Consider the following 27,637-nt stretch of genomic DNA (forward strand, 5'->3'; position numbering starts at 1 on the left):
GAATCTAGGGAGTCTGACCTCAGAGTCCACATATTTAATTACATGACCTCCTCTGTGCCATTTCACATCTTTGGGCCTCATATCCTTATCTATGCCTTGGGCTAATAATAATCATACCTACTTATAGGATTGTTATGAGGATGGAATAAGATAAGGTATCCACTCATTTCAAAAATAAGCATTAAGCATCTACTCTCCTGCCCTCATGTAGCTTATGCTCTGTGTGAAAAAATTTATCCCAATGCTTGGGACATAACCCTCAATGGATCCTAGTTGCCATAATATTTTTTGTCATCATAGCAACTTTACTAAACTTATCTCAAATAAACCCAGATATGATGTTCTCAGAGTATCTCTAGCCTCAAAAAGCTGAATCCATCCAAGATCTCAGGTGAAATTCACAACAACCCCAGGAGAAAGGCGAGATGGGAATATGCTTCCCACTTTGTAGATAGGGAAAATAGGGCTGAGGGAGAATCTGGATGGCCCAGGCCTTCCGACCCCTAGTCCAGGCGCTTGCACATTCTGCAAAGCCTTTGAGCTCTTGCTCAACTGGGAGACTCAACATCCAACATTCAATACCATCATCATAGTTGAGAGAAGAGAGGAACCAAAGTACAGAAGGTGGATGAAATGAGATTTGGGGATTTTCTGGGCCATTGGTTTTTGTTTGTTTTGTTTTGTTTTGTTTAATGGGAGGTGACATAGCATTGCCAACTTTTACTTTTGCTAAGGAAGAACAGAAAAAAAGAAAACCACCATTTTCTATCACTAAAGGGAGATTTTACCACCAGAAGAAGTAGGAAAGACATGACCTTGGAAGAAAAAATAAGTCTTTAAATCGAAAGTATTTAGCAGGATGAAAAACTAATTACATTGAACTTATTTTTTCTTGTTTCAATTTGGGCTGGTGAAAATGTGTCTAACTGGGTCCTGGTGGGGATTTCTGAGAACAGGTGGGCAGGGGGTCCTCAGGAGAGGCTTCAAAGAAAGGGTGAGCCTGAAGCTGTCGTTCCCTCTGGCTCCTGCTTAAGGAAAAGAATAAGTTGGCCAGACCACCTCTGCCTACCAAAGGTTCAATGCAGTGCACAGCCCCATGGGATAGCCCCAGCCCTAAAGGACTTTGTCATCTTCCCACAATGCCTGGCACATCTCCCTTCTCTTTCTCCATCTCCTCCTCCTCCCAAATGAACTCCACCAGGTCAATGAATCCATTCTTTTGCTGTCTTCCTAATTAGTGCACTAAGGAAGATGAACAACAGAAAGGAAAACAAACTTAATGTCTTTGTGAAACAAAAGCTTTTTTTTTTTTTAAGGAATAACCAGAACCCTCTAGCTAAAAGCTCTGCCATACAGCTCCATATTCACATGAGAATTTCCAGTCCCCCATATGGCAGGGAAGAAAAAAAAATTTATAGCTGTCTGTCTCTATGGGGCCATTTGAAGCTCAGTAAATGGACTTGTTCAGTTTCATTGGAATTCTCTTCTTGATTGTATTTTTGTAACCTATTAGGCCATGCTGCCTCTTGATCTTAGAATTCAGCTGAAATTAAATTTTGAAGTGTAAGTGAGAGGTTGCCTTTTTTCCCCGTTCTTGATTAAATAATGATTTGAAACAAAAACAATAAATAACAGTGCCGGCTTCCCTGGAGGGCTGAGAGAGACTCCCAGTGAAACGCCAGGGAGCTGGAGTTCGTGGTGGGGGGATTTAATTACTTATTAGAAAAACCTGAATGTGAACACTGAGTATATTAAGGAACAAGGAGATGAGGCGAGGTTTGGAGAGAGAGAGAGAGAGACAGGAGATACTGGAGCTTCACATTGGAGGGGGTTGAGGGAGTAAAAAGAGAAATAGTTGCTCACTTCCCCCCAATGGCCTTGAGTTCATGAAAAGCATTTTGTATTTAAAATTTTAAAAATTAAATTTAAAAAATCTGAGATTGACTACCCTGACCCAGAGAGAAACAGTTTATAATAACTCTGAGGTCTGGATATGGTTTAATGGATCCAGTCTCCTGGTTCCTTTCATTGACAAAAGTCCAAGAGGGATTAAACAGGTCGAGATGGGAGAGATGGAGCAATACACTTCACAGATCTGGAAGGAAGAGATGAAACATACAAGATGTACCAGGTTTATGTTACTTACAGAGGGATCAGAGTAGCAACAAACTTTTAGAACAGAGGGTCTCCAACTTAGATGTCTTGGTGGCCAGCTAATAGATATGAGTAACAATGATCTCGTGGGGTTTGGGGTCAGGAGAGCTCATGCCCCATCTAAAAGGGGCAGCTGTAAATGCTCTCAGCTGATTCTTGCCAGGCAGGGATTTGGGCCCAGTGTTGCCAGATCTTATTTTTCAACAGAAACTGGAAATGGGGTTGTTATGTGAAACCTCCCCATTCTACCAACGTTGGCAGTTAATTCCAGTTTACTTCCTGACATACTAAGGGAGCTAACGAAACCATGTCTGAAACAAAGCATAACTCGGCTCACCGGTTTTCCAGTGTTGACCTGGGGTATTGAAGCAGATAGTGTCCATATATAGATCCTCACCCTCTGCACTTCGGGGTGCATGGCTGACTTCCAGCTTCCAGATGGTACTCTCTGCTGCCAAAACCTATTTTCTCTGCCTGTTTGGCAGTTTGGACATACTAGAGAATTGATGCTCCAGTGTTCAGCCTTCAACCTGTAAGTGATGGGGAACTGGTGTATAAATATCCCAGCTCCCTCACTCCTTGGTTGAGGTTAATTCTGGGGTGCATGTTCTACACTGGTTCCCAGGGTGTCCTCACCGAGATTAAGCATCCGCTGCGCACTGTAATAGCTGGTTTGATAATGCATCTTTTATTGTCTCCCTCTCTCCTCTACATCATTTCCACACTCCACTACAGAGGTTCCTTCCCCTCTCAAATTATTAGCACTCATTTTCCATCTCGATTTCTAAGAATCCAGATTAGACAGGCATTATTTCATTTGGTCATTAAGTAGATCTTGTGGAAGCTGGATTTTCATGCCATACCCCGAAAGTAGGCTTTTATGTAGACATCATGGAGGGTGAGGGCTGAGATGGAAGAAGAGGTAAAATTGGACCAAAGAAGAGAACCCTGGTGTGAGGGTTCCAGCTCTTAAAAGGGGGTCCTGGGTACCTGGAGGGCATTATTACCAGATGACAGAGGATCTGGAGTGGCTCTTGCTAGCAAGTGTCTTGGGGACAAAGAGCAGTTGCATGCTCAGAGAGAAACTCCCAATGCATGAAGAGGAGCTCTTCAAAGATGAATTATGAGAGGCCTATTATATAAATAAGGAGGCAAAGAGAAGCAAAGGAGAACCATCCTGTTGTAACAATGTCAGAGGGGGGTGACTGTTTGCACCTTATGTGCCAGAGAGAGTAGCTGACTAGGAAGGCAATACCCAGGGATGGAAGGGCAGAGGCAAGACCATGGGAGGCCCCTTTGTCAGCCCATCAGATGCTCACAACTCTAATGTCTCCTCTGCACTTCCATGGTCAGACCTCTCCCATCCTGTCTTGGGCTTCCCTCAATTGTGTCTTCCTTCCTCCTCTTCGTGTGGAGTGAATGGAGAGCTCTGCAGAAGGTGGAGTCTGGGGTTTAGGAGACCATTAAACTATCTGAACATCTCTGATGATGACTTTGTGAAAATGCTCCTACCACCTGGAAGGATAAACAGAGCACATTAAGACTTGTAAAGACAATACCAAGTAGAGTTCAGCTGAAAGGAAGCAAGAATGAACGTCTTCAGGTTACCACCTCCTCTCTGCCAGAGGAATCTTCTAAACAGGCCAGATGGAGTGAGACGATTTACTCACTCCAGATGTACCCGCTAGGGACACGAAGTCATGCTGGTTGTCCCCTTTGAGAGGGTGACCAGCATGGAGAGCAACTGGCAGATCAAACCCCCACCGCCCTCCATTTACTAAGCTGTGAATACAGATGCAGGACTGCTTCAGCCCAGAAAAAGGTATACTATCTCTTTTCTAATCTGTCTGGCCAGAAAAGGCACCTTTTTCTAATTCTTGACCCATAAGGAGCACCTTTTTTTTTTCCTTTAAAAAATTTAATTATTATGGCTACTTAATAGTTGTATATATTTACAGGGTATATGTGATGTTTGGATACAGGTATACACTGTGTAAGGATCAAATCAGGGTAATTGTGCATCCGTCACCTCAAGCATGTGTCATTTCTTTGTGTTAGAAACATTCCAATTACACTCTTTTAGTTATTTTAAAATATAAGATAAATTATTGCTAATTCTGCCGGGTGCAGTGGCTCACGCCTGTAATCCCAGCACTTTGGGAGGCTGAGGCAGAACAGATCACCTGAGATCAGGAGTTTGAGACCAGCCTGGCCAACATGGCAAAACCCTGTCTCTACTAAAAATACAAAAAAAATTACCTGGGCGTGGTGGCAGGCACCCATAATCCCAGCTACCTGGGAGGCTGAAGCAGGAGAATTGCTTGAACCCAGGAGGTGAAGGCTGCAGTGAGCCAAGATCATGCCATTGCACTCCAGCCTGGGCGACAGAGCGAGACTCTGTCTCAAAAAAAAAAAAATTATTGTTAACTATAGTCGTCCTGATGTGCTACCAAATACTAGATCTCATTTATTCTCTCTAATTGCATTTTTGTACCCAGTAACCATGCCTACTTTATACTCCACTTCCCACTACCCTTCCCAGTCTCTAGTAACCATCATTCCATTCTCTATAGGAGTACCTTTTCCTAATAGGAACAAAGTAACTATGCAGGCTGGCAGCCTTGCTGCATGCAAATGACTGTACTCAGTCCATCTTTGACCTTGAGCTCCCATAGTAGCAGAGAGTGGAATAAGAAGTAAGAAGACCCAGCACGGCTTGTTTCATATGAAAGGTTTTGCAGGTCTGAAATTTCTCACCTGAAGCCTGCAGCTTATGCTGTTGAGAATCTGTGCCGAGCCTCTGGGTGCTTTCTCGCAGGGTCCTGGGTCTGAGGGGTATCAGGGGGAATGAGAGAAAGAACAGAGGGCTTTCTTTCTCTCTGCCAGGAGCCTGGACCTCAAACTTTCTTCTAAGACCTTCTGTTCTATAGCACAGTAGAGTGCCTGTAGTAAACAATAATCTATTGTATATTTCAAAGTAACTAGAAGAGAATAATTTTTTTTTGGCTCAGGCTGGAGTACAGTGGAGTGATCTTGGTTCACTGTAGCCTCCACCTCCCAGATTCAAGCAGCTCTCTTACCTCAGCCTCCCAAGTAGCTAGGACTACAGGCACATGCCACCACACCCAACTAATTTTTGTAGCTTTTGGTAGAGACAGGGTTTCGCCATGTTGGCCAGCCTGGTCTCGAACTCCTGACCTCAAGTAATTCACCCACTTTGGCCTCCCAGAGTGTTGGGATTACAGGCGTAAGCCACCGTGCTTGGTCTTAGAAGAGAATAATTTGAATGCTCCCAGCATAAAGAAAAGATAAATGTTTAAGGTGATGGATGTCTATCTCTATTACCCTGATCTGATCATTACACATTATGTGAATGTATCAAAATATCACATATATTCCAAAAATATATACATCTATTATATATCAATAAAAATAAATATTTGATTCTAGAGGTTCTCTCGAGCTCACACACCCAACCGAGCTGGTCTTGAGACCCCAAGCTTCAGCCAGCGGTCTCCAAGTTTCCTAGCACGATTCTCAGTGTGATGGAGGCTGGTTTCTTCTCAAATTCCCAAAGCTGGCAGATACCCAGCTGGATCCCACCTGGGCCCGATCACCCAGTTGTCTCTACAATAAATGAAGTCAGGCAGGCCTACAGAGGCTTCCAAGGGACCGGAGAGCAAACTTGTTCATTAGGCAAAATTTACTGAGTGCCTACTCTGTGCCAGGCATTGGTGAATGCTGGGGTGCAACATTGAACCAGTCATGGCCCTGCCCTCAGCAAGCTCCAAACCCAGTCAGAGAGATGGCCAATAAAATAAACAACTACTCTACTGAGGAACAGGGCTGTGGCAAACAAATGACACTCGTTTTTGAATGAGTGAGTGAATTCAAGATTCAGTGAATGAATGAAGTACAGTGTATTGTGCTATCCTGGTCTGGAGGATGAGAGAAGGCTTTCTAGAAGAGGTGATAGGACACCTGGAGGATGAATAAATTTAGCTATGTGAAGTGGGGAAGAGAGGATTATTCTGGGCAGAGGAAATGGCATGTGCAAATGGCCTGGGGTTAGAACAAGATGGGATGGCAGAACCAAGAAAACTCGAATCTGAATCAGTCAGCTTAAGTTATGGGGACCGGGGTGGGATGGTGTGGAAGAGATGCTATTTGTGAAGTAGGCAGGACCGGGGTGTAAAAAACACTGTCATCCATGTCTAAGAGTTTAGATCCATTCAAAGAAATGGGACTTTTAAACACGCAGGAGAGGTTGGTATTTTCAGGCACCAAATTTAACCCAATGAGAACATTTCAATAGTGCCTTTATCCCTGTTTTCTGGTGATGATGGAAAAGCATAATGCCTTGTAGATTTCTCAGTTCTGACCACACAAGTTACATGTGGGTAAGTCAGAGCCAGTTGGTGATACTCTGAAAGTATCCCTGTGAGCTCAGAGCGTTGGGCTGAGAAGATGAACAAGGCCAGATCCCCTTCTATATCCACTAGCCCAGAGGGGCCTCACATTCAAGAAATCCTTGCCTATGGGGATCCATGGTGCACCAGGAAAAATGAAATTCGTAGTGAAGACTAGGAACAAGTACTTGGGAGAGAAAGGCCCAGCCTGGCAGCCTCCAGGTAGCAAACCACAAGATAATGAAAATTACTGTACTCACAGGCCCCTGTCCTTGAGTTCTTCCAGCCTAGCTCCCTCCAAGACGGGCTTGCTGGATTCACTTGTAATACACTGGCTACCAACCATTCACCAGCTCTGGGGCAAAGATTCCATGATCCCATCCTTGTACCAAGCCCAAGCCAGAGATCGCAGATCTCAGGGTCTAGTTGCCTGGCATGATACATTCCTGACAGAGGTGGTGGAGATACATATGTTACCATTGAACTCCAGAGCTGAGAAAGATGTGGCATCTAAAATGCAAAACAAGAAGACAAATAAATAGGAGGACTGAATGGGAACAGAGCCTTTACATTATTGTTTTAAAAGTCTCACTCTAGAAAACTCCACCAGAGCAACCTTATTTTGAGGTCCCTTCTCCCAAAGCAAAGCTATCCAGGGTGCCATGCAGGTAAAGTGGCAGCTTTGCTGGACAGAACTTGCTAAAGCTAGTCTATCACCTTGCCTGTGTGCAAAGCCTCCTGGGAGAATCTACAAAGGAATTCCTGCCTCCCCGGCCCCAGGAGCTGACATCCTGAGCGCTGGAGTTATGCTATTCTCACAGTTCCAATGTGTCTGTGTCTCACCCTCATGACCAATTGCTGAGAAGGCAGAAATGGTTCTTAAGAAATTCCGGAAGTAGAAGTCCCCCCCTCCTTTAGGGCCAAGATGCACGAGATAAAGTTGGGGGAAAGAGTAGGCTCTTTATGGTGAAGCCTGCCCTAACATTTGTGGGGTCAGAGCAAAGGTATAGAAGAAGGCCCACAAATTAGAGGTCTAAATGTTTATAAATAAGTCAGCAAACTTAATATGTTCTCTTATCTTGGTCAATATACCTTCAAAATGATCTGAAAGTTAGTTATGAATTTAGAATCTTGGACCATGTCAGAGTGCCAGGATATGACATGGCAGTGGGGGGAGAATCTGGCCCTGGAACCATCCCTTTCTCTCCCTTCATCTGGCACATCCAACACCATGATGGGGCTTACACACATGCATATAGACCCTTCAGCCTGAACATCCAAGTTCTGTCCAAATAGCTACCCTTGGACCTAGGAGTGTGGACACTTGAAGCATGGTCTACCTACAAGAGAATGGATCCATGGATGAGGTCTACAGAGACCTGGAAAGGGGCATAGGAGTCATTTAAACAGAGAATTCTGGGATCTCAGGTACCCAGAGAGTGGTTGAGGCAGGCAGTAGTCTTAAGGGGGTGCCTTCTTGGTCCCCAGATTTCTCATCCCATAGGGATGGTTATCTCTGGAGAAGGCCCAGGACAGGGGTCCCTCCCATCCACAGCTAAGAGTGGTACTGCTGGAAGAGGCCAGCATCAAACTTACTATGTCATCCCAGCCACAACAGGTCTGAATATTTAAAGAAACCCCCCGCCATCCTGCTTCTAAACGCATGCCCACCTTTCCAAGTGCTGGTTTTCCATCACCTCCTTTACTCCTTCATTGGTCCTAGATCAGCCCTAGACAGGGTTCTGGGGGCCCCTCTTTATTCCCAGTCACCCCAAAGCCCAATCTCTAAGCCCCTTCCAAAGCCCTCTGTTGCAAGCACATCCTCCCTCCCTCGTGCCCCCTCGATATTCACACCTACGTAGTGGATGCAATACTCTAGCTGCCATTGGCATATTCCACAAGGGGTTTCCTGCTCCAACTTGGGCCCTAAGGGATTGATTAGGTTGGCTAGGTTAGGTCCCCTTTATGACAAAACCCAAACAGAATTGATGCCCCCACCTGTCAAGGGCACTTAAAAAACCAAAACTCAAAGTTCAGGGCCAAGTTTGAGGATGTGCAGAAAGGTGTGTGTTTTTTCTTGTCAATTGCGACTCTAATGATGGACTCACGTTGCCCGCTCTTCCCTTTCTCTTACACCTTACCTACCTACTAAAGGAGGAGTTCTTGCTTGGTAAGTGGATATAATCCGCAAAGACATGAGAGAATTTATTAGAAGCCACTCAAGAGCCTTAGCTACCTTCTACAAGGGGAAAAGGACACACACAAATATCTATAGAGACCCTTTTTTTCATTTATTTTTGGTCAGACTATTTAACTTCCATTTTTTTTGTCCCCTCCTTTCTTTTCCCCTTTAGTTGAAAACTGCTAAAATGTCAGTTTGCGACCTTGACTTTATATTTAAAAAAACAAAAACAAACTCTCATCTTTATTTCATTTCTTTTCCCCATGTGATATTTGTTTAGGGTTCTATTCAGGCAACTTTTTCTTTTCAAAATTTGTTAAATTAATTGAGGATTTGGTTGAAGTTTAAAATTTTGGCTTTATCTGCTTTTATTTTTAATTTCCAAGATATATTTTTTCAGGCCCATAGTTCCATTTCTTTTTCCCCTTTCCCTTCCTTTATTTTTTATTATTGTTTTAGGTTGAGTTAAGGGTGTTTACACCCCCTTTCTATTGAGTTGACTCTTTTGTTTAATTCATTAGAAATTAAATTTTGTATAATTTCCTTTTTCTTTTGTTTAATCTGAATCGCATGCTTTTTCTCTGCATGATACCTAAATCTTCCAGTTATCCTAGCAGGGGGTAAAAAAAAAATCTCCTTTCTGTGGTATTCCTTCAGGAATTTGTGCTTTTGTTTTTTGGCGTCTCTTCTTTCTTCTCCTCTCTCTCTCTTTCCTTTCGTTACAGTGCATCATGACGATAAACATTTCTTGGTTATTTAGAAACAGCCCATGGGCCCAGCGCTCAGCAGGGTCCAACGGGTCTTTTTGCTTTCAGATCACTGGGTCGGGGTCTGCTGCTGACCTCTTTACCAAAACAGCCAGCCCGCTCACCACCTCGCGAGGACGTTCCCAGGAGTACGACTCAGGAAATGACACGTCCTCGCCACCCTCCACGCAAACCAGCTCAGCCAGGTCTCGGGGCCAGGAGAAGGGGAGCCCCAGTGGGGGCTTGAGCAAGAGCCGGGAGCTCAACAGTGGCAACACCTCTGATTCAGGGAACTCCTTCACCACCTCCTCACCCCAGAACAAGGGGGCCATGTTGGAAAATCTCTCCCCCACCAGCAGGGGCAGAGAGTCAAGGTCAGTGCACCACACAGGGTTGGGGGTAGAGGGTCTCCCACTTTAGCTCCACCTTCTCATGCTCTCATCCCAGCCTCCCCCACTCCACTCCCAAGATTATTTTATTTGTAAGAGAGATGAAACTCAACTCAGACTGGCTTAATTGTTTTAAAACGCTAGTGGCACTAGCTTCAGGTACAGCTGGATACAGGGGTTCAAAAATATGTTGCTGGAAATCCGTCTTTCTCATTACATCTCTTATTCTGCTTCCTCATTCTACTGGCCTTATTCTCAAGCAGATCCTCCCAAAGCATTGTCAAATATGCCAAGCAGCTAACATTCTATTGGTTTAGCCAGCCAACAGGAGAACAATGCTTCTTTCTCAAAGATTTCAGCCAAACACCAAGGCAGGTGTTCATTGGTTCTGTTTGGCCCAGCTTAGGCCATCAGCCCATCTCTGTTCCAGGGGATGCTATGCTCTTGGCCAGAATGTGTCACATGCCATCACTAGGGCTAATGAGTTGAACCTTCCCACATTCCTCTACAGGAAAAGCCAGGTTATTGGTATCAGGAGAGATGGAAGCTAGGCAGGCAAAAAAACAGATGACAATTTTACCAATAATCTTAGAAGGAAGTCTAACATTGGCCGGGCGTGGTGGCTCACACCTGTAATCCCAGCACTTTGGGAGGCCGAGGTAGGTGGATCACCTGAGGTCGGGAGTTCGAGACTGGCGTGACCAACATGGATAAACCCTGTCTCTACTAAAATTACAAAATTAGCTGGGTGTGGTGGCACGTGCCTGTAATCCCAGCTACTCGGGAGGCTGAGGCAGGAAAATTGCTTGAACCCTGGAGGCGGAGGTGGCAGTGAGCCGAGATTGTACCATTGCACTCCAGCCTGGGCAACAAGAGTGAAACTCCATCACAAAAGAAAAAAAAAATGAAAGAAAGTCTAACATTAAATTAATTGTAAGTCACTGTCATTTAAGAACATATCACAGTATTTATCCAAATGAATTGAAAACTTATCTCTACATAAAAACCTGCACTTGGATGTTACAACATATTTATTCGTAATTGCTAAAACTTGGAAGCAACCAGAATATCCTTCAGTATGTGAATGAATACGTACATTGTGATATGTCCAGACAATGGAATGCTATTCGGTGCTCAGAAGATATGAGGTACCATGCTATGAAAAGACATGGAGGAAATGTAAATGCATATTACTAAGTGAAAGAAGCCAATGTGAAAAGGTCACACACTGCATGGTTCCAACTGTATGGCATTCTGGAAAAGGTAAAACTATGGAGAAAGTAAAAAGATAAGTGGTTGCCAGAGGGTGAGGGGACAGAGGGATGAATAGGCAGAGCACAGCAATGGAATTACTCTGTGTGATACTACAGTAGTGGATAACTGTCATTATACATTTGTCCAAATCCATAGAATGTATAACACCAAGAGGGTACTCTGATGTAAACTATAGACCCTGGGTGATAATGATGTGTCAATGGAGGTTCATCGATTGTAGCAAATGGACCACGCTGGTGGAGGATGCTGATAGTGGGGAATAAGGCTGTGCGTGTGTAGCAGCAAGAAGTATATGGGAGCTCCCTGTGCTTTCCATTCAATTGTGCTATGAAACTAAAACTGCTCTAAAAAATAAAGTTTATTAATTATAGATACAGATATACCATAGTATAATTTATCAACATATCAGAGAACATTGAGACTTCTCCATTTTTTTACCCATCTTAACACACTCACTAGATGCAGTTTTCCTGCAGAAAACTCTTCCATACGGTTGCATATGAGCCAGTTGTAATTCTACTTCGTCATCCGCTTACTCTCTCACTCAAGAAATCACAACAAAATGCTAATCACTGAGGGTACTGTCATCATAATAGCTACTAAAATTTTCTGATCACTTAGTCTGTACCATTCATTCTGTTGTTTATTCCTCAACTTGTTTATCAGGCAAGTCCTCTCTGCCAGACACTCAGCCTGGTGCTGGGGATATAAAAATGGAACAGTCCTTTTTCTCAGGAGCTTATAATTAATGAGGCAGATGCACAGGTGCGGGATGGGTGGAAAAGCTTTGCTGGTACCCTCTGTCATGCTAACAGTGAGGTTTTTCTACTTCTGAGGGTGGGAGTTTGCCTTTGTTTCATGTAGCCAAAATTTTCAAAAGATGACTAATGCCTTAGCACTGAAGCAGCTAACAGCTTCTTCAAAGACAGAGCACTCTTTGTCCCTAACACATACCCCACTTCAGTCCTGGACAAACAGCTTGACATCCACGTGCAGAACTGCCTTCCCGTTTGCCTGCCCCAGGTCATCCCTGGCCTCAGCTCACACCCAAGCTTGGCTGAGAACCTGAGCTGGGCCAGAGCAAATTTCAGTGTCTCCAAGAACAGGCAGTGAAGTTCCCAGAAGGGAGGAGGAGGACACATGTTTACTGATATACTGCAGTGCTATTATGCAGGAAAAATTGAAATAGCAATAACAACAACAATAGTAATGGCAGTTCATATTCGTTGAGCCCAAATCACATGCTAGGTACACTGCCAAATGCTTTCCAGAAATAATCTTCCTGAGCTCCTCAAAACCTTTATAGGATAGTACTATTTGTAACCCTTTTTTACCTGATGGGGAAACTGAGGCTCAGAGTGGTTGAGAAACTCAGTTAATAAGTGGCAGCACCAGAATTCAAATACAAATATGTCCCCCAAACAGGAACTAAAGCCTGAGAGACATCTAGCAGTTACCTGTTTAATTTGATCTCCATGGACAGCCAAATTAAGTAATTTAGACCCAACCTTTCACTTTGAAATATAAATGATGGTTGAGTCCATGGCTATTTATGTCATGCCACTTATGAGCAGAGAGGGCTCAATAAATATGGGCTGAGTGGAAGAGACATCAGCTCTAAATCAAAGGAACCATAGACACTGAAGGTAGGGAGCTGGTGAGGTGGGAGGGGTGGGGGCTCTGGAGCTGCACAGATCAGGGTTTGGGGCTCTGGGTGGTTTTGAGCAAACAACAAACCCTTCTGAGACTTCTCGGTAAATCTGGGGGTAATAATAGCATTGGCGGCTGGGCGCAGTGGCTCACGCCTGTAATCCCGGCACTTTGGGAGGCCGAGGTGGGCGGATCACGAAGTCAAAAGATCAAAGCCATCCTGGCCAACATGGTGAAACCCCATTTCTACCAAAAATACAAAAACTAGCTGAGTGTGGTGGTGTGCACCTGCAGTCCCAGCCACTCAGGAGGCTGAGGCAGGAGAATCACTTGAACCTGAGAGGCGGAGGTTGCAGTCAGCCAAGATCACGTCACTGCACTCCAGCCTGGTGACAGAGCGAGACTGTCTCAAAAAATAAATAAATAATGATGTCGGCTTCAGAAGGTTGTTGGGAATGAAATGATGCTTGTGAAATTCTCAGAACATTGAAAAGGTCCCCAGGGAGCTGTCTCCAGGGAGCTCAATATCTGGGACAGAAGAGACAGCCTACAAGTATAAGACTAAGTAAGCCATATAGGGATAGGCGAAACATAGAACTAGGGTCTGTGGTAACACACTGGAGGTCACCCAACCCAGACAGGGGACAGGCGGTGTCAAGGAAGGTTTTCCAGAAAGGGTGAGGTCAAGCTAAAGCCAGAATCATAAGTAGGAGTTGCCAGATGAAGAGGGAATGGAGAGGGTTTGCAGACAGCCAGAATGTTCTGAGGCCTGGAGACAAGGAAGAGAATAGGGATATTTCAGGAGGAATAAGTAGTCTATGATAGCTGGAGTCAGGAGAGGAAAGAGTCAAGACCTGAGATCAGAGGTGTGAGCAGGGGCCAGGCCATCGTGAGCCTTGAAAACCATATTATAATGTGATTTGAACTTGATTCTTGGCCCAATCCAAATAAATACGCCTTCACTGAGCACCTAACGGAGGTCAGCCTGGCCCTAAGCAGGGTGGGAGTGCAGAAGACAGCACCCTAGCCTTCTGATAATCCTGAAGCCTCTGTCTTTTGGGAGGTCTCAATTCCTCCATCTGCAAAATGGGTTACATCAAAATTTCCCAAACCTAAACCAACAACAGGTCATCTTGATTTTTACCATATCCATGTACTACTGATATTCCTGTTTACTTTAATAAATTCATTTTTTAATATATAAGTAAAAGGAAAATTACAGTACTATCTGAAATAGAAAATTACAATCAAATGTTCTTGCCTGGGCACAGGGGGTCATGTCTATAATCCCAACACTTTGGGAGGCCAAGGCTGGTGGATCATTTGAGGTCAGGAGTTTGAGACCAGTCTGGCCAACATGGTGAAACCCCATCTCTACTAAAAATACAAAAATTGGCTAGGTGTGGCAGCATGCACCTGTAATCTCAGCTACTCGGGAGGCTGAGGCAGGAGAATTGCTTGACCCCAGAAGGCGGAGGTTGCAGTCAGCCAAGATCACGCCACTACACTACAGCCTGGGTGACAGAGTGAGACTCTGTCTCAAAAAAAGAATCACATGTCCTAAATAAAAGGTACCTATAAAAATACATATGATTAAAACAATGGATTTAATCCTACTAGTTGCAGTTGCCTACCCAAGGCTGAGTCTGAGGTGTGCTCCTCTCTCTTACAGAGATTACAAAGTGTTAGAGAGGTGTTACAAACCAACTAGCACCCAATGGGGGCTTTCTCATTAATGTAATCAGAAGGACAGAAAAAGACTAGACGGGGAATAAATTTCTCACCATGTAATTTGATGTTACTTACCATCATGTCCATGCCTGATGACATCCTAAAATACTCCACTGTGGCCCCAGCGGTATGTGTTTCACACTTGAGGAAATGCTAACCTGAATTGTCTACTTTTAAGGTATCTTCTGTCTCTACTCCTCTAACATATGTGGGCTGGGAAGTCTTTCCAGAGGGAATAGGATGGGAAAAGGGGCAAAGAGGGTTCTATGAGAGCACCACAGCCTAGGCCAAGATAGAGAGGTATTCATGCAAGATGCTCCCAGAGTAGCGGGCAGTCGGTGCTCATGGACATTTTCCCACCTGCAGGGGATTTCAGTCACCGTGTCTGGAATGTGCCGAAGTGAAGAAATCCAGTTTGGTCCCATCCACAGCCCGGAGCTCACCCATGAAAGGGTGCTCCCGCAGCTCCTCCTATGCCAGCACCCGATCCTCCAGTCACTCGTCCCGATCCCCAAATCCCAGGGCTTCCCCAAGGTACACCCAAAGCCGATCCACCTCTTCTGAAAAAAGGTGAGTGTGGTTTTGACCTTTGCTCTGAAGCACGTTTCTCCTTAGGAAATTAGTTAATTGCAGATGTCCTTTGACCCATGGGGGAAAGAAGTCAGACGGACTTAGGTTTGAATACTTGTCTTGCCCATTTCTAGCTGGTGGCCTTGGGAAAGTCAGTTAATTTCTCTGAACCTCAGTTTTCCCATCTGCAATATGAAAAAATAGCAATTCTTACCAGAAAGGATTGTTCTGAGGACTATAAGGCACTTAGAACAGTACACAGAACATAATGAATATCAGTTATTATTGCTGCTATTGGCATGAGAATGAGCTAATGCGTATCAATTAACTTCTGCATAGAAAATTATCCCCAAACTTAGCATCTTTAAAACAAGTGCTACTCAGTTCCTGATCCTGTGGATCAGCAATTGGGCTGGGCTCAGCTGGGTGGTTCTTCTGATCTCACTGGGCTCACTCATACACCTTTGATTGACTGGTGGGTTGGCTGGGGGCTGAAGAGTTTGAAAGACCCCAGCTGACTCATCTCTACTCCATGAGGTCTCTCCTCCTCCAGCAGGCCTGTCTTGGTTTGTTCACATGGTGATGGCAGAATTCCAAGAGAGAGCACAGTACTGTGCAAGGCTTCTAGGCTTGGAAATGATTAGCATCCCTTCTGCTATTCTATTAGCCATAGCAAGTCACAAGACCAGTACAGATTCAAGGGTATTCCTCTCAGTGAAAGGAGCTGCAAAGTCACATTGCAGGGGATGTGGACACTGGGAGAAGAAAAATTATGGCCATTTTTGCATTCTGCTACCCAGTTTCAATAGCTATTGGTAATTGCTTGATTGCCTCATGTAGAATAATAATGTAGCAGAATGAGACATGAAATCTCAGAAATTGGAAGATTCTAACCAAATGAATCAACCCATAAATTCAGGGAGTCCAGCTTTCCTCTGCAAAAAGAAATTCCCAATAGGAGCCTGACTGTTCCTCTTTTGCAAATATACAATCAAAAAACCATTGCTTATTTAGCTGGTCATCTCAAGACTGGTCCATTCCAAAAAATAAGACAAGGCAACTGATGAAAATATTCAACATGATAGAGTGACATAAATAGAAGAGCAAATCAGGCTAAAAGAAAAATTAAGGAAAGAAATATAAAATTAAGTCAGGAAACAGTCCCAAAAGCACGTCCTACCATTCTGTAAAGTTGCTATGGAGGTAAGCTGCAAATATGACGTCTGAGCTCCCTGACAGACAAAGCAAAGAGGAAAATTACTCCATCATTTACTATATTATTAACAAAAAAAATAAGAATTGAACCAGTTGCTCAGAAGAGCAGCTATTTCAGGTTTTTAATTCTATGAAAAATGACTCAGATGGCTCCACAGAAAAGGGACTCTATATGGTGCAGTGAATGGAAATTCTGATAATATCCTTTCAAACTGTCCAAAAACAGGTTTCATCTTGACTCTTTGTTATATTTCTCAATGCATAGCCAAAGCATAAGTTGGCAAAAGCACATTTTTCCAAGGACCATAGCTGGACACTGCCAAGGGCACTGAGAATGGAAGAGCTATTCCTGCCCCTGTTCTCTAAAAGTGGGAGGCATCAACAGAAAGCAAAGAAGACTGGGAGGAGCATAAGGATTAGTCACTTAGATACACAACAATATAGTCTACAAAAATCAAGAGCACTTTGAAACCAAACAGACGTGAATTAAATTTGGCTTAGAGGCAAACAGACCTGGGTTCACATCTCTTACTAGCTGTGTTTAGCGAAGTGCATCATCTCTCTGTACCTCTGTTTCCCCATCTATAAAATCAAATTGATAATAGTACCTAACCCTAAGATATGTTGAGGATTAAATAATACACACAAAGCACTGGTTCAGTGTCTGGCACATAATAAAATATGTCATAGTCATAGCTAACATTGCCTATGTCCTGTCTAATTGGTACTTAGCATAGGTGCCAATATGCTATGTGATTTACCCGAATTCACTCATTCAATTTACAATTGTCTGGGGTAAGGACTATTATTACCTGCATTTTATAGACAAGAAAACGGCCCAGAGAAACAAAATCATCTGCCAAGGTCACACAGCTAGTAAGTGGCCAGGATAGTAGGCACAAAATAGAAGTTGTTGGTATTATTATTAACCACCCGGTGGGGAGGGGCTTTCATTCTTTGATTGGGGCCTAGTTCCTCTGCCTGGCTTCCAGAAAGAAAAAGGTCACTGCCCAGGGACCCACTGAATAAAGCGCAAGCCGTCTTGGATAACCCAGGCGGATACTCAGCAGGCTCCTCAGAGGCTGTTATCTCTCCCCCAGGTCCTACTCCCGCTCTCCCAGCTATTCCTCCAAGTCTGGCAAGAGGAGCCCACCCAGCAGAAGCTCTCGGTCCCGCCGCAGCCCTAGCTACTCCCGCTACAGCCCCAGCAGGTACTGGCCCCTCCCGGAGGCGCTGGCCCCGCCCCTCAAACTAGGCCCGTCCTAGGCCCCACCCCTTGGCTCTGATCCTCCTCTCTGGCCCCGCCTCCCCGTTCTCGGGCCTTCTTCGTAGGTCTGACCCTGACTCAGCATTCTTACAGTTCCCTTTGTCCAATCAGGAGTGGCAGCGAGGCACCAAATATACCCTTGTTTCCTAATGTCTCCAGCCCAAACACTCCCACAGACATACCCCAGAACTCACATCCCCAGCCCTCAGCCTCTACCGACCATCCCCATATTCAGAACCCCCAGTTCTTACCCACGCACCAGGGCCTGCGTAACATTCACGTCCTCACCCCTGCAGCACCTGCCCTGCTGTGATGCCCATTTGCAAATGCTGACACCCCTGCACAAGCCCAGCCCCCACCCCTACGGTACTAACAACCCTCGCAGACTCTTCCCGCAGCCCCTTCATCCTCCCTCCGGTCTCCCTTGCGGCAACGTGCAGACCCCATCCCCTGACCCAGTGGGGTGGGAAAGAAAGGGAGTGTCCCTCTCCCACGCGCTCATGCAGAAAATCCAGCCCAGCCCCAGCTCCCCAGTAACCCCCCGTGCCCCTTCAGGGAGCGGGATCCCAAATACAGTGAGAAGGACTCGCAGCAGCGGGAGCGCGAGCGAGCGCGGCGGAGACGTCGGTCCTACTCGCCCATGAGAAAGCGCCGGAGAGACTCCCCGAGCCACCTGGAGGCCCGGAGGATAACCAGGTGAGGCCAGGGGGCAAGGGGGACCCACCTTCACCCTCGTTCCCACTCCCATTCTTACTCATTCCAGCCTTGGGCTCTCCCTAGGCCTCCTTGGGGCTGGGATTCAGGATTGTGCGAGCTTATGGTCCCCCCAACCCCAACATCATTGAAATTACGCGTCTGTTCAAAGCCGTGGGACTGAGTCTCCCAGCTCAACCAGCAGGGCCTGCAAGAAGGGGGTGGGGCCAGCCTGAAGAATCGGGTGTGGCCTGGGGGTGTGGCCAAAGCCTGAGGGTGGAGCTGGGGCCGGGAAGGTGGAGCTGGGGGAGAGAGTGGCGTCAGGCCAGGGAATGGAGGCCAAAGCAGTGGGGCAGGATCTTGGCCTGGTGGTGGATCCCGAGCAGTGGAGACAGACCTCTACCCTCAGACCTGTACACTCAGCTGTCAGGCTTAAATAAACCTATATGTAATTATACCTTGAACCAAGTGTGGAGAGGACAAACAGGATTGCTTAGTTCCCAAAGGGACCTAGAGGGAGCCACGGTGGATAAGCCGGAGAGCACTGGATGTGGATTGGAATCCTGGATGTGCCACTTTGCAGGTGACCTAGGAAAGGCTCTTACCTTCCTGAGCCTCAGTTTTCTCACCCATGAGATATTGGAAGAAATAACTCCCAGAAGTATGAGGATGAAATGAAAAGGGGCAAAAAGATGTGAACATGCTTTGTAAACTTAAATGCAGAGCACACAATGTGCCATTGTTGATTGAATGGTCAAAATAGGTGGATACCTTTCCTGGAACAGGTAAGGCTTCAGAATAGAAAAGCTCTAGCAGAGAGGTCTGAGTGCAAGCAAATTTCTCAGGCCTTGAAAGCTGGGAGAATGATTGAATGCTGCCCTAAGATTGGGTTGGGCTCTTCCTACTGGCCTTCCAGGCATCTGCCACTCAGTCCAGACACTGGACTGAGGAATCAGGGATTCTCCCTGGAGATGACCTGGAGGAGGAAAAAGAATGTGTGTCCCAGATAGCAAGACTGGGGTGATGGAGTCCCCTTCTCAAATATCCCACAGGGCACCCTGCCTCAGCTTGTAAAGAATTCCTAAACCCTTGGGAGGCCCAGGCGGGCGGATTGCTGGATCTCAGGAGTTTGAGATCCGCCTAGGCAATATGGCAAGACCCTGTCTCTACCAAAAATACGAAACACTAGCCAGGCATGGTGGTGTGCACCTGTGGTCCCATCTACTTGGGAGGCTGAGGTGGGAGGATCATTTGAGCCCGGAGTGGGGTGGAGGTTGCAGTGAGCTGAGATCACACCACTGCATTCCAACCTGGGTGACAGAGCGAGACCCTGTCTGAAAAAATGTAATTAATATAATACAATATAATACAACATAATTCCTAGCATAATTTCTAAACCCACTCCCTTGATCCAACATCACACAGCTATTAAGTGGCCAGGATAATAAGCACAAAATAGAAGTTGTTGGTATTATTATTATCTTTGGGGTCAACTTAGAGGAAAGCTAAGATGGAAAGTGGCATTTCCAAACAGCTGTCTAGTTTCTTTAGTCAATCTCAAATAATTCATCTTGATTAACCCATTCAGTGTTTCCCAATCTTTAGTCATTCACCAGTATCTTGACCACATATGCCTTGTCTGTTTATCAACTGTACTATTCTTAGTTTTCTTTAAATAGATATGACCCTTTTCAAAGGTTCATACATTTATTTCTAAAGGAAACTTGATACAGTACAGTAAATGGAAAATTAGCCTCTTTTGCCATAAATAGATGGTTCTAGTAAAAGTAAAAATAGAAAAACAAAACTATGATTAAAGTTTAGATGTAGATTCTGTTGCAAGCTGGAGGCTCTGAGCTCCAGGCTTGCTTCATGGGGAGAAGAAAAAAGTGAGATAATCATTTTTCAAGACATATTAGCACTAAGCTAAGACTTTTACTTTGATGTGTTCTCAGGACTGCAAGAGAAATGGAAAGGGAGTATTTTTTCCTAAGGGACTGGGAAAAGGGAGGATATTGGTTTCCCTTGGGACAAGATTGGGGCTCGCTGCGGGGAGGCACGGAGGGACCGGCCCTCATCCCTCCTCTCTCTGGTCTCTGCAGTGCCCGGAAACGCCCCATCCCCTACTATCGGCCCAGCCCCTCTTCATCCGGCAGCCTCAGCAGCACCTCCTCCTGGTACAGCAGCAGCAGTAGCCGCTCGGCCAGCCGCAGCTACTCCCGGAGTCGGAGTCGGAGCCGGAGCCGGAGCCGGAGCCGGACCCGCACGAGCAGCAGCTCTAGCTCCCGCAGCCCTAGCCTGGGCTCCCGCAGCCGGAGCCGGAGCCGGAGCCGGAGCAGGAGCCGGAGCCGGAGCCGGAGCAGGAGCCAGAGCCGGAGCTACAGCTCAGCAGACAGCTACTCCAGCACGAGGCGCTAAGTGCCCCTGAGCCAGCTTCCCGTGGGGGCCCCTTCGCGCTGCCAGCCTCCCCCAACCACCTGCCCTCCCCGCCTTCTCCTTGGTGACAGATAGTGAGGGCTCCTATGCCTTGTCCTTCCTGCTTGCCTAGGGGAAGAGAAGAAGAGGGTAAGGGGGCTTCATTCTCTAGATCAACCTGCTAGGAGCCTCTACCAGCATCATCCTGAGGCCCAGCGCAGGCCTGGGCATATGGAAAGAACCATCATCTTGTGGCACAAAAAAAGAAAAAAGAAAAGAAAACCTCAAGGTTTTGTGAGAAGCAATGGGTCTGTGACTCAAAAATTGAGCCCTGGCCAGGAAAATGTGGAGACAGTTCTTCTCCTCCACTGCTCACAGGAGGCCCGTGGTAATTCTCCCTACCTCCCCGGATGCTCCCCTAGTCCAACTTCATGGCTGCACGTGGATGGACCCCCATGTCTGAGAGAAGTGAAAGAGGAGACCAATGGCAGTTCAGGTTCAAGATAAGGGGGTCAGGCCTTTAACTTCCTCAAACAGGCCCGAGCAAAGGTTGGAAGACACGTGGGTCCTAGAAGAAGGGATATCCTTGAATACCAGACATGGACATTTGACTTGGTGGGAGGTGTCAGGAGATAGGAGTTGGTTAAGATGATAGATAGAAAAAAGGAAGGGTTCAGCTGCTGCTCCCAATATCTCAGCATGGTAAGGGGACAGAGCCCAGCAGATCCCAGCTGTGGAGAGGCCACTGCATGGCTGGCACAAAACACCTCTTGGCCATTCACAGGGGCCCTGCAACCTCACAAGAAAGGAGATAGCGGAAGAGTCAGGACAGGTTGGTCTCCAGCCCCACTTCCCAAATATGCCTCAGCCCCACTAGCTGGCACCAACTTAATTCCACGGGACCATCTGCTGAACATTCCCCAGTGCCATGGCCAGTTGCCAGGCCCCAGCGCCAGCCAGTCTGGCCTTACCCTCCGGATGGCGCCTGCCAGCCCCCTCCCCTCTGCCCAGGCTGCCATGCCCTGGATGCCACCCAGTGCAGCCTGGCACCTACCCACCCACCCTTCAGCTTAAGCCACTCCCCTTGCCTCTCAGGAATTTTGCCAGGATGGGGCACAGCGGCTCATGTTTGGGGGAAAAGACCCGAATCCAGAGTGCAGGGGAGAGGGGCTTGGATGTGCCATGTCTTGGGCTCCTGCTGGCTTCTGAGGTTTCTTGTCAGCTTGGGAAAGACCCACCTTTATTTTTGCCCTCACCCCAAGTCCCCCCTGGCTGGGGCTGGGCAGAGAGAGTAAGCTGATCTCTGATACACAAATACCACCAGCTGCTTCATCCACAGAAGGCGCTAAGAACAGGGAGGTGAGGAATAAGATCCTTAAAATAAACTCTTGGGCATCCCCCTCACCAGCTGACTGGCTTTCCGGAGGCTTGTGGGTGAGTTTCAAGTTTGTGGTGGCAACAGCAGCAGGACGGCGCACAGAGGGAGTGAGGGAGAGAGGACCGGTCCCAGCTTTTGGATATTTTGGGTTATGGGGAAGCTAGGGCCAAACATTCTTTATCCCTCCCACCCCAGGGAAAACATTTGGAAAATAGTCCTTTTTCTTGGAAGCAGTGACGTCTTCCTACCCAATCCCTCCCATCCTATCAACCCATGGGGCTAGAGACTGCCGTGCAACCACCACCACGACAGCCCTTCCTCCATTGGAAGAGAGGAGCGAGGGCCCTGGGCAGCAGTGGACGACCTGGCCTCCCCATACCGGGCCTCTGGCCCAGACCTAAGCCCTGCCCGCAAAGACTAATGGATGCCAGTGCTGTCACTGCAGAAGGCCAGATGGCAGGTGCCTGGGACAGGGGCAGGTGCCCCAGGGAGGGCAAGTACAGCCACTGTAAATAACCCTTGTCCCTGCCCAGGAGCCCAGACTCGACTTCAGTCTCCCTCCATGGAGACAAAGGCTTCCCAGAGCCACCAAAAACCTTCTTAGCAGGACAGCTGTGAGAGGCATCAGAGCCTCACGTTCGGACTGCCTTCATCAAGACAACTCTAGGGGACCATTTTGCCTGGGGCTCCTAGCAAACCTTTTTATTTATTTTATTTATTTATCTGTTTATTTATTTATTTATGTGATGACTGTCTCTCTTTCTTGCCATTAGCAGTATTGAATTATTTATTTATACAGAGGTTTTGTGTGTGTGTGTACGTGTGTGTGTGTGTGTGTGTGTGTGTGTTGGGGGATCTCCTAAATTATTTTTGTGCATCTCCTTTTTTTTTCTGCTGTTTTTATGGATGGGATTTGAGAGCCAAAGGTGAGTGGGCTATTGGCCTTCTCCCTGAAGGCTCTAAGCCTGGAACACCCTGGAGTTGGCCCAGAAGGAGGCACATCAGTCCCAAAATTCATCACTTAACCCAGTGTCCAGGAGGGTCAGGCCTGTGCCCCAGCCTCTTGTCCCCCAGGAACCTCACAGGGGTATCAAAAAGATATAAACAGCCCAGAGGCTTATGAGCTACGGTGATAAATTGACACAGTGGAGTTGCAACTTAGGTGGGGGTTGGAGTCGAAAGTTGGCAAATGGGGCCAAGGCTGCGCAAAGTCGAAATCCCTTGTGAACGTCCCTTAGGGAGGCACCAGATTGGAGACAGATGTGCTATCTCCTAGCAGAGTGATGAGGCTTCAGTTGAGTACTTACTGAAGTAGTTGCCTTGTATTTTGAGGGCCATAGTGGATGAAAATGATGTCTGGTTTAGTACTGGAATTGCACTTGGGGTTGACAAGGTACTTACACCATGAGAATGGAGGCAGGAATTGAGTTGACTGAGGGAAGATGCACCTTGATCTCACCCTCACTCCAAGGCACATAGCAGGATCACTCCCTAGCTTCTCTGAGCACACCTAGTTGGTTTCATGTATGTTACACGTGCTTCCACTCCACAGTACCTAATTTCTCTCTGTCCCCCGAGATCTGAAGGCTACCTTGGGAAGAGGCATCAGCCATCTTGCTTGAGAACCACCAAGCCAAAAGCAAAAGCTTTTATCTATGATCTCTTGCTGTTCCATCAGGGGAAAGCACAAAGCTATTTCTGAAATTAGGAAAAAAGAAAAAAAAAAAGGTGGAAGGAGCAGCCAGATGTTCCACAGGACCCCGCCAAGAAGGTCATTTCCAAACCCATCCTGGAAGGGCCCAGGATCCAAAGGTCATCAGTCCTGCTTATCTGACCAACTGGCAGTGTCTTCTGGCTGCTGGCCAGAGACAGCTCTTGCCCTTTCCAAAGTCACTGTCCACTGCCTTGCAATTGCCAGCTTGTCTGGTCCAGCTTTGGGTTTGGTGAGACTTTTGCAACATCCCTGGTTGTTTCCCTGGCAATGTGACTATCCAGCCCTAACCCAAAGCAAGGGAGTGCCCCTTTCCTGGGGGAAGTTTACAAGAAGGCTGCTTAAATGCCTGCTTCGGGGAAATCTCTGCCTCTCTCTCTCTCTCTCTGTGTATTTCTCTACATTCTTTTACATTTCCTTTTTTTCTATCCAAAAACAATGTGCTTGTTGAGGCACTGGTAACCTTGATTAACCAGAACCTCCCATTCCTGGTATTGCTGTTCCTACGCCCATTTCACCCTCATTACCTTCTGCTTCCAAGGAATATGACAGATCACCAGGATGCTGCTCCTCGTGAGGATTTATCTCAAAAACCAACATCCAAAATGGGAAGGGGATGTGGCTTGAGGTCAAGCACCATGCATCCCAAGCCTTTGACCTGCCCGCTATGGAAGTGCACTGGATGACAGAAACTGGATACATTGCTCCCTTTCCCTAGGGCAAAGTTCCCACCTCTGTTAAGTGGAGGGATTTGTGAGATAAAAATTCAAAATGTTGGCCTGAGGCCTGAGAGTGTCACCAAAGACAGAGGGAGCTTCACTCAGACTCAGAGGGAAAAGGAAAAGAGCCTCAAACATTTTTAGGAGGTTCTCCATCATGAAAGTAAAAACAAAAAGCAAGATTTGATCTCCCTTCAGTTAATTAGCAAGGCTAAGTAACTCAAAGCCCCCAATTAGTAACATTCTGGTTCATTGAGGTTTGACCATATTCCTATCTGCATCCCTTCCCTTCTTTGAAGGACAGCTGATCTTTCAGAAGCAGAATAAAATTAAGATGTTAGAACAAAGGTCTCAGTCTCAGAGAACCCCATCACTTCATTTGCTCAGACCCATCCTCTTTTGCAAAAGGGTTTACTTGGAGAGGCCAAAATTCAGAGTGCTCTCAAAGGCAAAGAAAGCACATTGTTTTCCTTCTCCAGTCCAACTTTCATCTTTTCTTCTGTTGTTTTCTTTTCCCCTCTTCTTTTTCACAAATGTTCAAAATGGTCTCATGCGCATGTGTCTTGCCCCGCTTTCCCCTTTAGCTGAACAGAAAATTTTGTCTCATAGTAAAACAGTCAAAAAACAGGATTCCTCCAAACATGCCTCCTCCCGCACTGGCCAACCCAGTCCAGCTGAGAAACTTATGCTAGATTCAATGTCATTGAGCAATGCTTTATTGAAATCTCGCTCTTCTCACTTCTGCACCAATGAGCCAATGATACTGACACAAACTTCATCTCTCCTCTATCTGTGGTTGTTGTTTTTGGAGTTGAAGTTTTTGTGTGTGTTTTTTTAGTTCTTTTGATGGCTGTTGTTTTGCATTGTAAATACCATGATGGGGGAACCCCATCAGAACATGGCTTATTTAATAATTTATTTCCTATTTATTGAGTAATATTGGGAAAAGAGAAGGACCACCTCTTTCCCTGAATTGCTATTGAGAATTGGTCCATCTCCCAGCTCCAGGTGCTGCTGTCTGCAGCGAGGGCATTACTGCCCAGGTAATGAGTGCTAGAATCACCAAGCAAATTGAAATTGGCAGAAATGGAGGCTTCAGTCATACAAATTAGACTCAAATGGAACTAAAACACTGGTTATCTCCGGGAAAACCTCATTTAGATGGAAATTAATTGAAGAATAAAATGCCTACACATGAACCAACTTCTATTAAAAAGTCACAACTCCTTGAAAAAAGAAAGAAAGAAAGAAAAATTGTAAACTCTTTTTTTTTCTGGCCAAGGAAAGCTATGCCTCATCTTCTAATGAGCCAAGCCAAAAAGACTGCAATGGTATTCCTATGTGTTTCTCTGGCCTGTGTATCAGTCTGAATGAAATGGAATGGGTCTCTAGCCTCAGTCTTGTCATCTGTAAAATGGGGCTTGTCCTATATATTATCTGCAAGACGTGGGAAATGGGGGCTCAAGCCCTGATGCTATGGACTCCATACTGTTGGATATATTGTCGCTTGTGTCTTCTGCCGACTGTAGATTAAAGGGTGTCGGCCAAGGAAGGAAACAAAAAAGTAGGGCCTGGACTTCACTTGCAGAGTGAGGTCACAGTCGCTGAGTCCCACAGTCATATATGGGAGACCTCAAGTTGCTGTCACCTTGATAACTCTTGTATCCTGGGTTAAAGCCCTCTGTATTTAGTTTGAATTTCTCTCCAAGCCCCGTGGTCCAAAGTCATCACGGGAGAGACCAAGATGGGCTTACCTTACCCTGCTCTGGATTTAACCACTGTTCATTGTCAGGCTATATTTTTGTACAATCATTCAAATAACCCAGTGACATAGGTCATATTGCCACTTTTCAGAGGAGAAAACTGAGGCCCAGGAGGGGGAGGTGACATGCCCAAGCTCCCTTGAGCTCAGATTGGCTTGACTCAATGTCCAACGTTCCCTTGGTAGTTTTTTCTCCGGGGTCCTGTGCTATAAGAACTTCTCTCTGCACTGTATTTTTTTTCTCCCAATTCTTAGCTATTTCCTCAAGCAATGATTGGCCAAGGACCTAGCATAATCCACCACATTGGCCAAGGGGACGTGGTGCACCCCAAGGCCATTTCTCTGCATTGGAGGCTGCGAATCTCCTCTGGAAAATTCCCAACCCGAGGACTCATCATGAGCCCAGCTCAGCCTGATCAGATAGCCTCTGCCTGGAGCATCCACATCAGATGGAAAGAAGCTGCTGTGTCCTCCAGCATCCTGGGACCCTGTCCTCTGCCCAGTGACACGGCAGCCATGGCTTGCTTGATTTCTGGTCTCCAAAGCTAAGCATAACCTTCCCGGGGTTTCTGGTTTTTCAGCCTGTACGAAACATGTCTCTGTTCTAATTAAAGGTCCCATGGTATGGTGTTCTCATATATGGCTCAGTGTTCTCTGTTTATATGGGGTACTCAGAATTAAAAAGTGGGGAAGGAGACAAGGAACTAGAGAGACTTAAGTAGCACCTGCTGCGTGTCATACATGTTCACACTGCTCAGCTCACATCTTTAATCTTCCAAACAAACCCTGTATGTATTTTGGGTTTTTGGTTATATATACAGCATATATACCAAATATATATGTATTATATATATATGTGTGTGTGTGTGTGTGTGTGTGTGTGTATGTGTGTGTGTGTTAGTAGCAGCTATGGAGTGCCGCCTTAGGCAACCTTTTTGGAAGCATTTTATATGTATTATCTTAGTCTTCAGCAACAACCAACCCTATGAAGTAGATATTAGGAACTTCTTCTTACAAATAAGGAAACTGAGGCTTAGAAAAGTAAAGTCACCCAGGCACAGTGTCTCATGCCTGTAGTCCCAGCACTTTGGGAGGCTGAGGTGGGCAGATTACCTGAGGTCAGGAGTTTGAGACCAGCCTGGCCAACCTGGTGAAACCCCATCTAAACCCCTACTAAAAATACAAAAATTAGCTGGGCATGGTGGTGGGCACCTGTAGTCCCAGCTACTCAGGGGGCTGAGATACAAGAATCACTTAAAGCCGGGAGGCAGAGGTTGCAGTGAGCTGAGTTCATGCCACTGCACTCCAGCCTGGGCCACAGACAGACAACACATCTCAAAAAAATAAAAAGAAAACAAGAAAAGCAAAGTC

At 46.2% G+C, this 27,637-nt stretch overlaps 1 protein-coding gene across 1 annotated transcript in view; it reads left to right on the plus strand.

Annotated features, from left to right (window-relative positions):
• The window catches only part of SRRM4 (serine/arginine repetitive matrix 4), a 182,802-nt gene extending 155,900 nt beyond the window's left edge, over positions 1-26,902 (plus strand). Inside the window, exons 9-13 of the mRNA XM_024256814.3 lie at positions 9,561-9,865; positions 14,903-15,106; positions 17,422-17,532; positions 18,144-18,284; positions 20,384-26,902. Of these exons, the coding sequence (XP_024112582.1) occupies positions 9,561-9,865; positions 14,903-15,106; positions 17,422-17,532; positions 18,144-18,284; positions 20,384-20,699 (1,077 nt within the window). The 3' untranslated portion in view covers positions 20,700-26,902. The remainder of the gene's footprint in view (positions 1-9,560; positions 9,866-14,902; positions 15,107-17,421; positions 17,533-18,143; positions 18,285-20,383) is intronic.
• The last annotated feature ends 735 nt before the right edge of the window (positions 26,903-27,637 follow it).

This window comes from Pongo abelii, chromosome 10 (assembly GCF_028885655.2).
Source record: "Pongo abelii isolate AG06213 chromosome 10, NHGRI_mPonAbe1-v2.0_pri, whole genome shotgun sequence".
Taxonomy (NCBI): Eukaryota; Metazoa; Chordata; class Mammalia; order Primates; family Hominidae; genus Pongo; species Pongo abelii.